The sequence below is a fragment of the Macaca thibetana genome, chromosome 15 (genome assembly GCF_024542745.1).
Source record: "Macaca thibetana thibetana isolate TM-01 chromosome 15, ASM2454274v1, whole genome shotgun sequence".
Taxonomy (NCBI): Eukaryota; Metazoa; Chordata; class Mammalia; order Primates; family Cercopithecidae; genus Macaca; species Macaca thibetana.
The window spans coordinates 53,089,214-53,102,419 of record NC_065592.1 but is presented as its reverse complement, the minus strand read 5'-3'; the positions used below and the strand labels follow the sequence as shown (position 1 = coordinate 53,102,419).

At 39.1% G+C, this 13,206-nt stretch overlaps 2 protein-coding genes across 2 annotated transcripts in view; both read right to left on the bottom strand.

Annotated features, from left to right (window-relative positions):
- Positions 1-13,206, bottom strand: part of C9orf72 (C9orf72-SMCR8 complex subunit) — a 223,891-nt gene that overhangs the window by 58,345 nt on the left and 152,340 nt on the right. The gene's annotated exons all lie outside the window — the stretch shown is intronic.
- LOC126937286 (melanoma inhibitory activity protein 2-like) lies at positions 6,776-9,465 on the bottom strand. The gene is given in 4 exon segments (XM_050760698.1): positions 6,776-7,725; positions 8,045-8,653; positions 8,656-8,991; positions 8,994-9,465. Coding segments are annotated over 4 exon segments (2,367 nt in total).

The window sequence follows — 13,206 nt, the reverse complement described above, 5'->3', positions numbered from 1 at the left end:
TTGTTTCTCAGGCTGCTCTCTGTAATATCCCTCAAACTGGATCTTTTCCTCCCTCCGTTCCTTCTCCCCTCACCTTCGTTTTATCAACCAATTCCCTATATTTGACTTTTCTTTTTTTCTCTCTGCTTCTCCAAGTCAGCAAAACCCAGTCAAGTTCCATTTCTTCCAGGGACCTGGATTAGTCCATTCTCTACCAAGCTGTCCTTCCTCTAAAATACCATTTTTAAAGCCATGTTATCCAGTAGAAATAAAATGCAAACCACATAAGTAAGTTTATGTTGTACTGTAGAAACAGGTCAAATGAATTTTGACAATATAGTTTATTTAATCTAATCTATCATTTCCACCTGTAATAAACTTAAAATTATTAATGAGATATTTCCACGTTTTTCTAAGTCCTAGAAATCTGGTTTATATTTTAGACTTAAAGCACATCTCAGTTTGGACAAGCCACATAGCAAGTGCCCAGTATGGCCAGAGCTTACTACATTGAACAGTGTGTGTCCAGAGCCTGTGCCACATTCTCTAGCTCTCAACGTGTACTTCCTTATTTCATAGCCTTCTATCAGACCAAATTGCAAGCAACTCCGTAGAGTTGGTGGCCCCATTTTACATTTCCTTTGTCTTCACATTTTATTCCTGTGTGTGTAGTAAGCTATTAGTAATTGCCTATTGATGAATTGGTAATATTAATTTTATCTGTGACCTCTTAAACACAGCATACTTATTCCTACTACAGTGTCCTCAGGCTTGAAATTTCCCTCCTCTTCCCCATATTTATATTATGATTCAATAACCAAATCACCTCTGTTTTGTTAGATCTGAATCTCTGTGGGTATGTTGGATGAGATTATAAGAAATAGATGTGCATTATTTGCAGTTCTATTGCACTAGAGAGCAGCATTTTCACAGAATACTCATCATTCAGACAATTCAGGCAAAATAGGATTTATAGCTGAAATCAATGGGATAATTGCCTCCATTGTTCTTTTTTACTTTCCTAACAGAGACCTGGCCAACTACTTATAAGAGTCTCCTGGTCACAGAATCCAACCATGAAGCAGAGGCCCTTCAATTTGATTACAATGGCAAAGACACAGTTTTATAAGCTGAAACTAAATCATTGGGATAGGAATAGCTTATAAAATTGCAGGGAGGGAAGGTCGTGAGGAAGAAAAGGAAACCTTAGAGAGTACAAGGACAGATAGGGGACCTGAAGTAGAGGACAAGATGAGGACATTACTAAATTCTGTCGGGGGTGCTAAAATTGGGGGAGCATGAGAAACATACTATAACTGGGAACCTCAGTTTTAAAAATATAGTTTAACCACCCACTTTCCTTTCATCTCTTCATTCCTTTCCTCTCCAGCCATTCCCTTCTGGCAATGCCTGCTTATTTAATTATGTTCTTGCTTGAGAAATTCCAGAGGGCAATGTTGAAACAAACCATGCATAGAACCCTGAGTGCAGAATCCTCCTGCTTAGTGAGGTGTCACTAACAATTAGTCCACCACCATTGGGCTGAATTCAGAATAATACCAACTAGACCTCCAGATGGGTGACTATCTGAGATAGCCATTGGAACAAGACACACAGACCCCGCCCCCTGCACCCCTCCTGCATGCCTCCCATACCAAGTTTTCCTTTAAAAACTCTATGGTAAATTTTAAAATTTAAGATGGTCCTTGTGACTACAGTTCACAGTCTTCTTGGTTTGCTGCTTCTCCGATTAAATTTGCTTTTCCTCCCACCAACCTTCCTCCCTTATGTCTAGCTTTAGAGCAGCAAGCAGCTGAACCTGGGTTCAGTTACAATACAGACCTTACCAATCCACAATTTTATAAACAAAATGCTGAGGTGTACCATTTCAAGCCCTATTATCAATTTACTTTAAGGGAAAGGTCCCCAGAACAGAATGATGGAGTTATAATTCTAGAACTCTGCCAATAAACAATAAAATTCCTTGATTTTTCTCATCATATAAATTGTCAAAGTTACAAATGTTATCTCCATACAGCCTAATGTTTTAAGACATCTCACTGTCTTTATTGAGAATCTGTCAATTGGTTCTTATTAAACAAATAACTCATTTATTTAATTTTAAAGTCTTGTTTCTGTTTCTTATCAGTAACATCAATCTTAGCTCCCCATTTACTTTCTTGTCATGTAATAACAAATATGTCTGCCACTGAATGGAATTGCTTAACTTGGCTTAATTTTACATTTTAACATTCTCCACATTTTAAACTTTTGTTGCCTTCACATGCTAGAGGAATTTTGACAGAAAAATCTTATGATCACATCCAATTTAATAAAAACAAAGGCATAAATGAGGACCCACAGTGGCTTCTGATGAAGGGCTTGAGAATTTACTGTGGCTTAGCTGTGAACATTCTCTTAAATTTCTGCTGCTAATATTTTTTTCATTCAGGACCTACACATGTTGCCCATGCTCTGGCCAATTTTTTAGTCAAAAACACAGGCCTCAACATGTTCATGCTGAATACTGAGGGGTTTGGGAGATCTCAGTCTCAATACATATTTGTCACTTGTTAGCTGATGCCTGGCACTCTAAAACAAAAGCATCCCTCCTTTCCCTCACATACATTGTCAATGGAAATGGAGATGTTTACAGATGGAAGATTTTGCTTCTTAGTAATTTATGGCTGTGTTTGGTAAAGTGTATATAGTTTGCAGACTGAGCCAATCCATAATGCTTACTTTTTTCTATCTTATGTTTGCTTTAATTTTATTTATTGAGATTTAATTTTAAATTTCTTACAGTTAATAATAAAAAATTGGAATTTGTATTTTGAATGTTTGTGATTTTAAAATTTCATTTTCTAGAAATTAATTTTTATTGCATTTTACAAAAGTACTGGCCTTCAATGGGTCTGTTGTCACAGATAGTTTGAGAAACACTAATTTTATTCCTTGCTGTGTGGAGTTGGCAAGGGATACCCCCAACCTTCAACCTTAGAATAGATTTTGATAGGAGAAAGGAAACACAGAGCCCCAGAGGAAATAAAATAGGGGAAACAGTGGTTTCAGGGAAAAACATTGCTGCCCTTGTTAATTTGCTCGAGGCTAGTCCCTGCACCTGTTCACAAACCTACCTTTCTACAAACTTTTATTGAACACATTTTATGTTTAAGGCATTGTTCTTGGTGCCGAAAGGTATAGCCTTTATTTTCTTCTTGTTAAAGCTTTAGTCCGGTGGTTCTCAGATTTGCCTACTGTATATCAGAATAACTTGGGAAGCCTTGTTAAAGACTATAGATTCCAGAGTTCCATCTGAAAACCCACTGAATAAATATCTATGTGAATGGCGTCTTTAAAGTTGTATTTTCTAAAGGTTTTGCGTGATTTTGATGTCTGGCTTGGTTTGGGTAGCACTGCTTTAGCCCTTGGTCACCTTTGTCTTGAAATGAGGTAATGCAGAATTAGCAATGATTGGAATATAAAAATGTAATAAACTCAATAATCATTTATTAAACACTCCACTTTTCCACATGATGGATACAAAGAAGTTGTAGTAGTGAGGGTAATTAATGCTGGATACGATAAGCATAATACTCTCACCTTAATGGCCCCGTGTAATAGATCTTTGTATCTTGTTCACACAGGGTCCTGTGCATATTTTCCTGGTCAAGCTGTTTCCCTGGTGAACTCTTCTCAAAACAGTAAATCAGAAATCCAGGTTCTTTCAGTTTGGAACCCCACCATCCTTATTACATGGCCTCCAGTTTGTCCATGAAAGAGAAAAGAGGATCATATCGAGGGATTTTTAAATACCAGGCCTATATGTGGTGTGTATACCTTCTGCTCACATTGTCTGTCTAAAAGTAGTCACAGCACCTCAATTAGATGAAAGGGGACAAAGAAATGACCTCTTCCCGAGTGTCTGGGAAGGAAAAGAAGTGGTTTGGTGAATACATAGTGTTTTCTCTGCCACAGATATGTAAAATGTAATTTCTGTTAATCTTTTAAGCAGCCTCATTTTCAAAGTAGTGGTGAATAAGACCACTGAAGAGACACACTTTAAGCAAGTATAAGTTTATTACAGTAGATTCTATGAAGATATTTGAAAGGGTGTTTGCTCTGCTCCCTCTTTGCCATTCTAAACATTATATGGTGATGGAGACCACTTGATTTTGTCTTATACATTATATCATCAGTACCTCTAAGAATGGGTGTATATTGGCCATCACCTATGAAGTCCCCAAATACTACTGTTGCCATTTTGCATTCCAGAGATTTTCAAGGCAAGTTATCTTCTGGTCTACCTCATACAATCTTTGATAGACAAAAATTCCTTAATACACAAAAGGACAAGCAGTATTGTTAGAGAAAACAGAGATTCCAACTCGCTAAAATCTGACTAAATCTTGTCTAAAATAAAATTCTCAAATCTTAACTCATGAATTTTGCAGTCTCTTTGGGAGATGAATCATCCACTTTTGAAATATCAAGAGTGTAATGTTACATATGATAAAATACTAGTAGCAAATATAGGGAAATTATATGTAGTAACTGTTAAGACATTAGGATCACAGGATAGTATAGAGAAGACAGAAGTCTGTCTGGCTTGAATAACCTTTAAAGGTTTTATTTACTTTTGTGATACCTGATGACAGTGCAGGGGCAAGCTAGCTTTTTCTTAAGCTTGAACAAAAGTAACCTATGCAAAGCTTCTCCAGATGTTATCATACATTGTCTTCCCAGACTTCTCAAAATTCTATCCTTTCTCCTTACCATTACCTCCCATGTCCTGTAATAAGGTCTTCAGTAAAGTATGGCTGGAAGAGGCTAGGGATTCTTGTCTTTATGTTATACTTCATGATCTACAATACCGCCAGTACATTCATTAGAATTTGAATATCTTCCACTTTTTTAGTTTCCCAGATGCTCTATATTTTAAGAATAACATTGAAACTTAAGGATCCCAAGAACCAAAAAACATGAGGAAGGGAGAGGGGCAGGACAAGAGTGCTTTGTTTTACAGCATGGTGCCCTGGAATTCGGTGTAAATATTAGACTTTTGCAAAGCTTCCTTTACATTAATTTTCCTCAGACTTGGATAATATAAATTCACAGTAATGCAACCCCATTTTTATTCTGAATGGTTCCTGGGAGTTGTCATTTACTTCTGGACCCCAAATTGGGATCCTCACTGAATCCTACTTAAGGGTTCTGGCCGGAGCCCTTAATAGCTTCTAGTCATTAAAAAGTTGAGTAGGGCAGCCCCTCCCAAGGCCATCATCTCTTTTATAAATCTTGACTGCTAACTGACTGATCTCATTGATTCCTCATTTGAGCAGATACCACATAATTGGATGCTTCAATATGTTCTTTCATTAACCCTTTTGTCCGTTAATTTTTTTTTTTTTTTTTGAGACGGAGTCTCACTCTGTCGCCCAGGCTGGAGTGCAGTGGTGCAATCTCGGCTCACTACAAGCTCCACCTCCTGGGTTCACGCCATTCTCCTGCCTCAACCTCCCGAGTAGCTGGGACTACAGGAGCCTGCCACGACACCTGGCTAATATTTTGTATTTTTAGTAGAGACGGGGTTTCACCATATTAGCCAGGATGGTCTCAATCTCCTGACATCGTGATCCACTTACCTCGGCCTCCCAAAGTGCTGGGATTACAGGCGTGAGCCACCACGCCGGGCCTGTCCATTAATATTCTTATCCAGCACCAGATGATCTGGATCTTCCATGGCTCTTCCAGAATGTGCTGTACGTTTTCCATAATTTATCAAGGTTGGTCTCTGGTCACTGCATGTGTGAGGACACTGAAAGGGAGATTGTTCTTCTGGATAGGCCTCATGTGAATTCAGTTCTCTAGGATGGTGGTTGATAACTAAGTTTGAGGAGCTGGAACACACAATCCAGTCTTGTCGAATAAAAGGGAACTTAAAACTCAGTAGGGTTAGGTGATTTAAACAGTCACTCTACATGTTAAAAGTAGAATCCATAAAAGCTAGGCAAAGGTATGACCATTGAAAGGCATCTAAATCCAAACGTAAATACAACAATTTTATTGGTGTAAGAGATTTGCCACTTCAAATTATTTTTTTCTTATTAGGTTTATGTTCTGAGTTTCTGGGCTGGATCCTTAGGAAATAACTCATCAGAAAAAAAGTTGTATGTCCAAAATTGTTCACTGAACCATGATTCAAAAATAGCAACACTTTTTAAACAACCCAATGTTCAATAAGAGAGGAATGGTTAAACAATTGATAATGCACCTCAATGACAGATTAATCATTTTCTTTTTTTTCCTTTTTTTAAAAAAATCAACCAAAATTTATTTAATTAAGGATAAAATTACTTTTGCATTTGTCTACAACCACAGTAAATACAGTTCTTGGCATAAAGACACAGTCTTTATAATTTAAAGCCTCCTTACCTGCAAGATTACATATATAAAACTCCCATTATTGTTCTATAATAGTGGATTAGTTAATAAAATTAAAGTAGCTATACTATCTAGAATAAAATAAAATGGAAATATTTATTCATAAGATGCATATTTAAATAATCTTTATTTAGAAAACACTATCCTGAGAATTATAATTCCATTAAGCTTCAATGTGAGCAAAAGTGTTATCATTTAAGTAACAGCAGTTACTTAAACTGAAAAAGAGATCAGTCAAAATTACTTTTGAAGAGAGCAAAAATATTGGCAGGTTTCTTGCTGTGGTTCTGGATGTTCCGTAGCAGGCTCATTTGAAGGCAGAATCAACCCTGAAGGGAACTCAGTTCTACCTTCAGAATGTGGGGGTTAGGGGCAAAATCCAGGTCTTGGGGGGAGGTAAGGAGGAAAACCCCTCGGTGTAGATATTTCTCATTGCAAATGGAGCATGTGGTGGACCTGGGAAATCCCTTGGTGGAAAATAATCTCGAGAAGCTCCAAACATGATTCCTGGAGGAGGTGGGGGGAGACGAGGTCCTCTTCTCATGAATGGGCCCCTTGTATTCCCTGGAAACAACGGACCTCTGATTGGAGCAAGAGGTGGAGGAAAAAAGCAAGGGCCAGTTGCTTCATTTTCAGCAGGGAGAGATGAATCAGACACATTTAAATTACCAAGGTCATCTTTTGTATAATTTCTACTGGATTCCATTTCTGAAAGCATTGACCCATTCATTTCATCCAAAGAAGTCATATTAAAACTTGTGAGTTCCGCTGGTCCAGACAGTGTGCCAGAATTAGAATAAAATCTGTCTTGCCTTTGAGGAGGAATAGCTGAATCAGGATATGATTGTCCTGGTGGAGGAGACATCATCCCACGGTCCTGTTCCCATGGAGGTGACAGGGACCCAGTGTAAAAAGAAGCCCTATGACGATTGGTTAACCTATCACATCTTGATTCTCTTCTTTCATTGATAATCTGATGGTCCGGAGGATTCCCTGGACCTCTTGAGCCTCTTCCTCCTCCCCCTGGAAGCAAAGATGAGAGTCTGAGTGGACCCTCCAACAAGGTTGGAGAATAGAGAAAAACTCTTGTTTTGAATGAAGGCCGACCCAATGTTGAGGGACCATATGGGGAATGCTCTCTGCCAAATGCTGTAATTGGAACATCAAGGGCATAAGAATCTTTTTCTAAAAGTTCAAATTTAAACTCTGTTTCAGTTAATTTTTGTCTGTTGTGAGCATTTTCTTTCCTTAAATCATTGAGGTTTCTTTCAGCAGTCCAAGCTGCCAACCAATTATTATGTGCTTTTTTTTTTTTTTTTTTTTTTTTTTTTTGAGACCGAGTCTTGCTCTATCGCCCAGGCTAGAGTGCAGTGGTGCGATCTCGGCTCACTGCAAGCTCCGCCTCCCAGGGTCACACCATTCTCCTGCCTCAGCCTCCTGAGTAGCTGGGACTACAGGCGCCCACCACCACGCCTGGCTAATTTTTTGTATTTTTAGTAGAGACGGGGTTTCACCATGTTAGCTAGGATGGTCTCGATCTCCTGACCTCGTGATCCGCCCGCCTCTGCCTCCCAAAGTGCTGGGATTACAGGCGTGAGCCACCGCGCCCGGCCTTATGTGCTTTTTTGATTGTGGGAAATAATCCATCCTTGATAAGAATGAATAGTTCTCTCCAATTCTTCTTCAAGATCCTTGGCTTGCTTTCTATAGATCCAGCTTTTCAGAACAGCTCTTGGCTTACATAGATCCAGCTCTTCAGTGGCATGGCTGATCTTTTCATGCACTTTAGAAAGTTTCTCTTCCTTCTCTAACCGGTAATTTTCCTCTACTGCTAATTTCCTGTGGAGTTTCATTTCATTTTCTTGATATAATTCAATCATTACTTTAGGTTTTTGTTGAAGCTTCTGATTCTCACTTTCAAAATGTGTGTTTTCTGACTGCAAAGATGCTTGTTCAGTCTGAAGATTTTTAATATGCTCTGTAAGCTCTTCCTTTGTTTTATCAACTTCAGATAACTGACTATAAATTTGGTTTCTTTCTCCTTCTAAGGTTTTTAAAGAAGCATTTAACTTAGCAGCATGAATCAGTTTCTTCAAAGCTCCTTTTGGAGGATTAACTAAGTAAGCACCATTTTCCGATTCACTGCTCATTTCTAATTCCAAGTTATCATCTTCTGCTATGTCTTCTCCAAGCATAGCAGCCTGATCTTTCATCTTTAGCAAGCGTTCAGAGTCTTGATGTGATTTTCTTTATCATTTAGAACTTGTTCTGTGTGTACTTTGGAGTCTTCAAATGTTATTTTCTGTTTATTAAGTTCACTCACTTGCTCTTTCCATGCCTCAGCTTCTTGCAAAAGCTGTTTCTGGTTTTCCTAAAGTTGAGAATTTTCATTCAAAGCATCTTTTACTGCTATCTTCAGTCATTCTTCATTCATTTGAAATATGGTGAAGTTCATTTTGGCTTCAGCTACTTGTGATTTGAGGGATTTTGACTCATCTTTTAGAGACCGTATCCTTTTGGAAATATCCACCATCAATTCACCTTGTTCAGAATGTTTAGATTTCTCTTACCTCTTTCTAGATGGAGTATTTCACCCTCAAGTTCGGAATTGGACCTGTTTAGCTTTTCACAGGTTGCCTCCAAACTTTGTGCTTCTGCTGCCTCCTCAAAACTGGCATCCTTTAAAGATGACTCTACTTCATAGCCTTCATACTCTTTTCGAACAAGGCTACATTTTTCAAGTAGTTTACATTTTTCTTCAATTAGTCCAGAAAGCATTACAGCAAGCTTTTTCTCTCTTCCCACATAAAGCCAACTCCTAACCGATCTAAAACTTCTCCACCAAAAAAAAAAAAAAAAAAAAAAAAAAAAAAAGAGAACAGCAAAAAATCCAACAACAGCTGCACATATCAACAACTCCCATGGAAAACCATAAGGATTACAGTCTGGTCCCACACTTTCGGGCAGTGCTGTCACAACCCTGCCTAGCTCCTCCAGGACCAGCCCCAAATACGACTGAGGGGTAGCCCCAGGCTCCTCCATAGCACAAAGGCTTCTCTGGCAGTTGCCAAAGTAAACTTGGCCTGTCAGGGGCCACAATAAGCCGCAGAGAACACGCAGCCTTCAGTCTGGAACCCGAATCCGCAGGCAGCAAACAGAGCGGACCATTGCCAAGCCCCCTGCGGGGGGAGCTGGGACACTGGCAACCAAAGGTCTCACAGGCCCACGTTGCCCACCCTGGCCCCTCTGTTACACTTTACATCCTGAGGCAGCGCCTTTTATTATTATACTTTAAGTTCTGGGGTACATGTGCAGAATGTGCAGGTTTGTTACCTAGGTATACACATTGCATTGTGATTTGCTGCATCCATCAACCCATCACCTACATGAGGTATTTCTTCTAATGCTATCCCTCTCCTATCCCCCCAACCCCCCCACAGGCCCTGGAGTGTGATGTTCCCCTCCTTGTGTCCAAGTGTTCTCATTGTTCAACTCCCACTTATGGATGAGAACATGTGGTGTGTGGTTTTCTGTTCTTGTGATATTTTGCTGAGAATGATGGTTTATTGATTTGTGTATGTTGAACCAGCCTTGCATCCCAGTGATGAAGCCGACTTGATCCTGGTGGATAAGCTTTTTGATGTGCTGCTGGATTCATTTTTGCATCGATGTTCATCAGGGATATTGGCCTGAAATTTTCTTGTTTTTGTTGTGTGTCTGCCAGGTTTTGGTATCAGGATGATGCTGGCCTCATACAATGAGTTAGGGAGGATTCCCTCTTTTTCTATTGAAATAGTTTCAGAAGGAATGGTACCAGCTCCTCTTTGTACCTCTGATAGAATTTGGCTGTGAATCCGTCTGGTTCTGGACTTTTTTTTTTTTTTTTTTTTTTTTTGGTAGGCTATTAATTATTGCCTCAATTTCAGAACTTGTTATTGGTCTCTTCAGGGATTCGACTCCTTCCTGGTTTAGACTTGGGAGGGTGTATGTGTCCAGGAATTTATCCATTTCTTCTAGATTTTCTAGTTTATTTGTGTAGAGTTGTTTATAGTATGCTCTGATGGTAGTTTGTATTTCTGTGGGATCAGTGGTGATACCCCCTTTATCATTTTTTATTGCATCTATTTGATTCTTCTCTCTTTTCTTCTTTATTAGTCTGGCTAGTGGTCTATCTATTTTGTTAATATTTTCAAAAAACAAGCTCCTGGATTCGTCGATTTTTTTGAAGGGTTTTTCACGTCTCTCTCCTCTTAAGTTCTGCTCTGATCTTAGTTATTTATTGTCTTCTGCTAGCTTTTGAATTTGTTTGCTCTTGCTTCTCTAGTTCTTTTAATTGTGATGTTAGGGTGTCAGTTTTAGATCTTTCCTGCTTTCTCTTTTGGGCATCTAGTGCTATAAATTTCCCTCTTAACACTGCTTTAAATGTGTCCCAGAGATTCTGGTACATTGTGTGTTTGTTGTCATTGGTTTGAAAGAACTTCTTTATTTCTGTCTTCATTTCGTTATTTACCCAGTAGTCATTGAGGAGCAGGTTCAGTTTCCATGTAGTTTTGTGGTTTTGAGTGAGTTTCTTAATCCTGAGTTCTAATTTGATTGCACTGTGATCTAAGAGACTGTTTGTTATGATTTTCGTTCTTTTGCATTTGCTGAGGAGTATTTTACTTCCAATTATGTGGTCAGTTTTAGAATAAGTGCAATGTGGTGCTGAGAAGAACGTATATTCTATTGATTTGGGGTCTATTAGGACCACTTGATCCAGAGCTGAGTTCAAGTCCTGAATATCCTTGTTAATTTTCTGTCATGTTGATCTGTCTAATGTTGACAGTGGAGTGTTAAAGTCTCCCACTATTATTGTGTGGGAGTCTAAGTCTCTGTAGGTCTCAAAGAACTTGCTTTATGAATCTGGGTGCTCATGTATTGGGTGCATATATATTTAGGATAGTTAGCTCTTCTTTTTGCATTGATCCCTTTACCATTATGTAATGCCCTTGTCTCTTTTGATCTTTGTTGGTTTAAAGTCTGTTTAATCAGAGACTAGAATTGCAACACCTGCTTTTTTTTTTTTCTTTCCATTTCCTTGGTAAATATTCCTCCATCCCTTTATTTTGAGCCTATGTGTGTCTTTGCATGTGAGATGGGTCTCCTGAATATAGTACACTGATGGGTCTTTACTCTTTACACAATTGGCCAGTCTGTGTCTTTTAATTGGGGTATTTAGCCCATTTACATTAAAGGTTAGTATTGTTATGTGTTAATTTCATCCTGTCATTATGATGCTAGCTGGTTATTTTCCCTGTTAGTTGATACAGTTTTTTCAAAGTGTCAATGGACTTTAAAATTTGGTATGTTTTTGCAGTGGCTAGTACTGGTTGTTCCTTTCCATGTTTAGTGCTTCCTTCAGGAGCTCTTGTAAGGCAGGCCTGCTGTTGACAAAATCTCTCAGCATTTGCTTTTCTGTAAAGGATTTTATTTCTCCTTCACTTATGAAGCTTAGTTTGGCTGAACATGAAATTCTGTTTTTGAATTCCTGAAAACTCTTTTCTTTAAGACTGTTGAATATTGGCCCTCACTCTCTTCTGGCTTGTAGGGTTTCTGCAGAGAGATCCGCTGTTAGTCTGATGGGCTTCCCTTGTGGATAACCCGACCTTTCTATCTGGCTGTCCTTAACATTTTTTCCTTCATTTCAACCTTGGTGAATCTGATGATTATGTGTCTTGGGGTTGGTCTTCTCAAGGAGGATCTTTGTGGTGTTCTCTATATTTCCTGAATTTAAATGTTGGCCTGTTTTGCTAGGTTGGGGAAGTTCTCCTGGATAATATCCTGAAGATTGTTTTCCAACTTGGTTCCATTCTCCCCGTCACTTTCTGGTACACCAGTCAAACATATATCTGGTCTTTTCACATAGTCCCATATTTCTTGGAGGCTTTGTTCATTTCTTTTCATTCTTTTTTCTCTAATCTTATCTTCTCAATTTATTTCATTAAGTTGATCTCCAATCTCTGATATCCTTTCTTCCACGTGATCGATTTGGCTATTGATACTTGTGTATGCTTCACGAAGTTCTCATGCTGTGTTTTTCAGCTCTGTCAGGTCATTTATGTTCTTCTCTAAACTGGTTATTCTAGTTAGCAATTGCTCTAACTTTTGTCAAGGTTCTTAGCTTCCTTCCATGGGTTAGAACATGCTCTGTTAGCTTGGAGGAGTTTATTACCACCCACCTTCTGAACCCTACTTCTGTCAATTCATCAAACTCATTCCCTGTCCAGTTTTGTTCCCTTGCTAGCGAGGAGTTGTGATTCTTTGGAGAAGAAGAGGCGTTCTGGTTTTTGGATTTTTAAGCCTTTTTGCGCTGGTTTCTCCCCATCTTCATGGATTTATCTACCTTTGCTCTTTAATGTTGGTGGCCTTTGGATGGGGTCTCTGAGTAGATGTCCTTTTTGTTGATGTTGATGCTATTCCTTTCTATTTGTTAATTTTCCTTCTATCAGCCAGCCTCCTCTACTGCAGGTCTGCTAGAGTTTGCTGGAGGTCCACTCTAGACCCTGTTTGACTGGGTATCATCAGCAGAGGCGGCAGAACAGCAAAGATTGCTTCCTGTTCCTTCCTCTGGAAGCTTCGTCCCAGAGGGGCACCTGCCAGATGCCAGCTGGAGCTCTCCTTTATGAGGTGTCTCTTAATCAGGAGACACGGGAGTCAGGGACCCACTTGAGAGGGCAGTCTGATCTTTAGCAGAGCTTGAACGCTGTGCTGGGAGATCTGTTGCTCTCTTCAGAGCTATCAGGC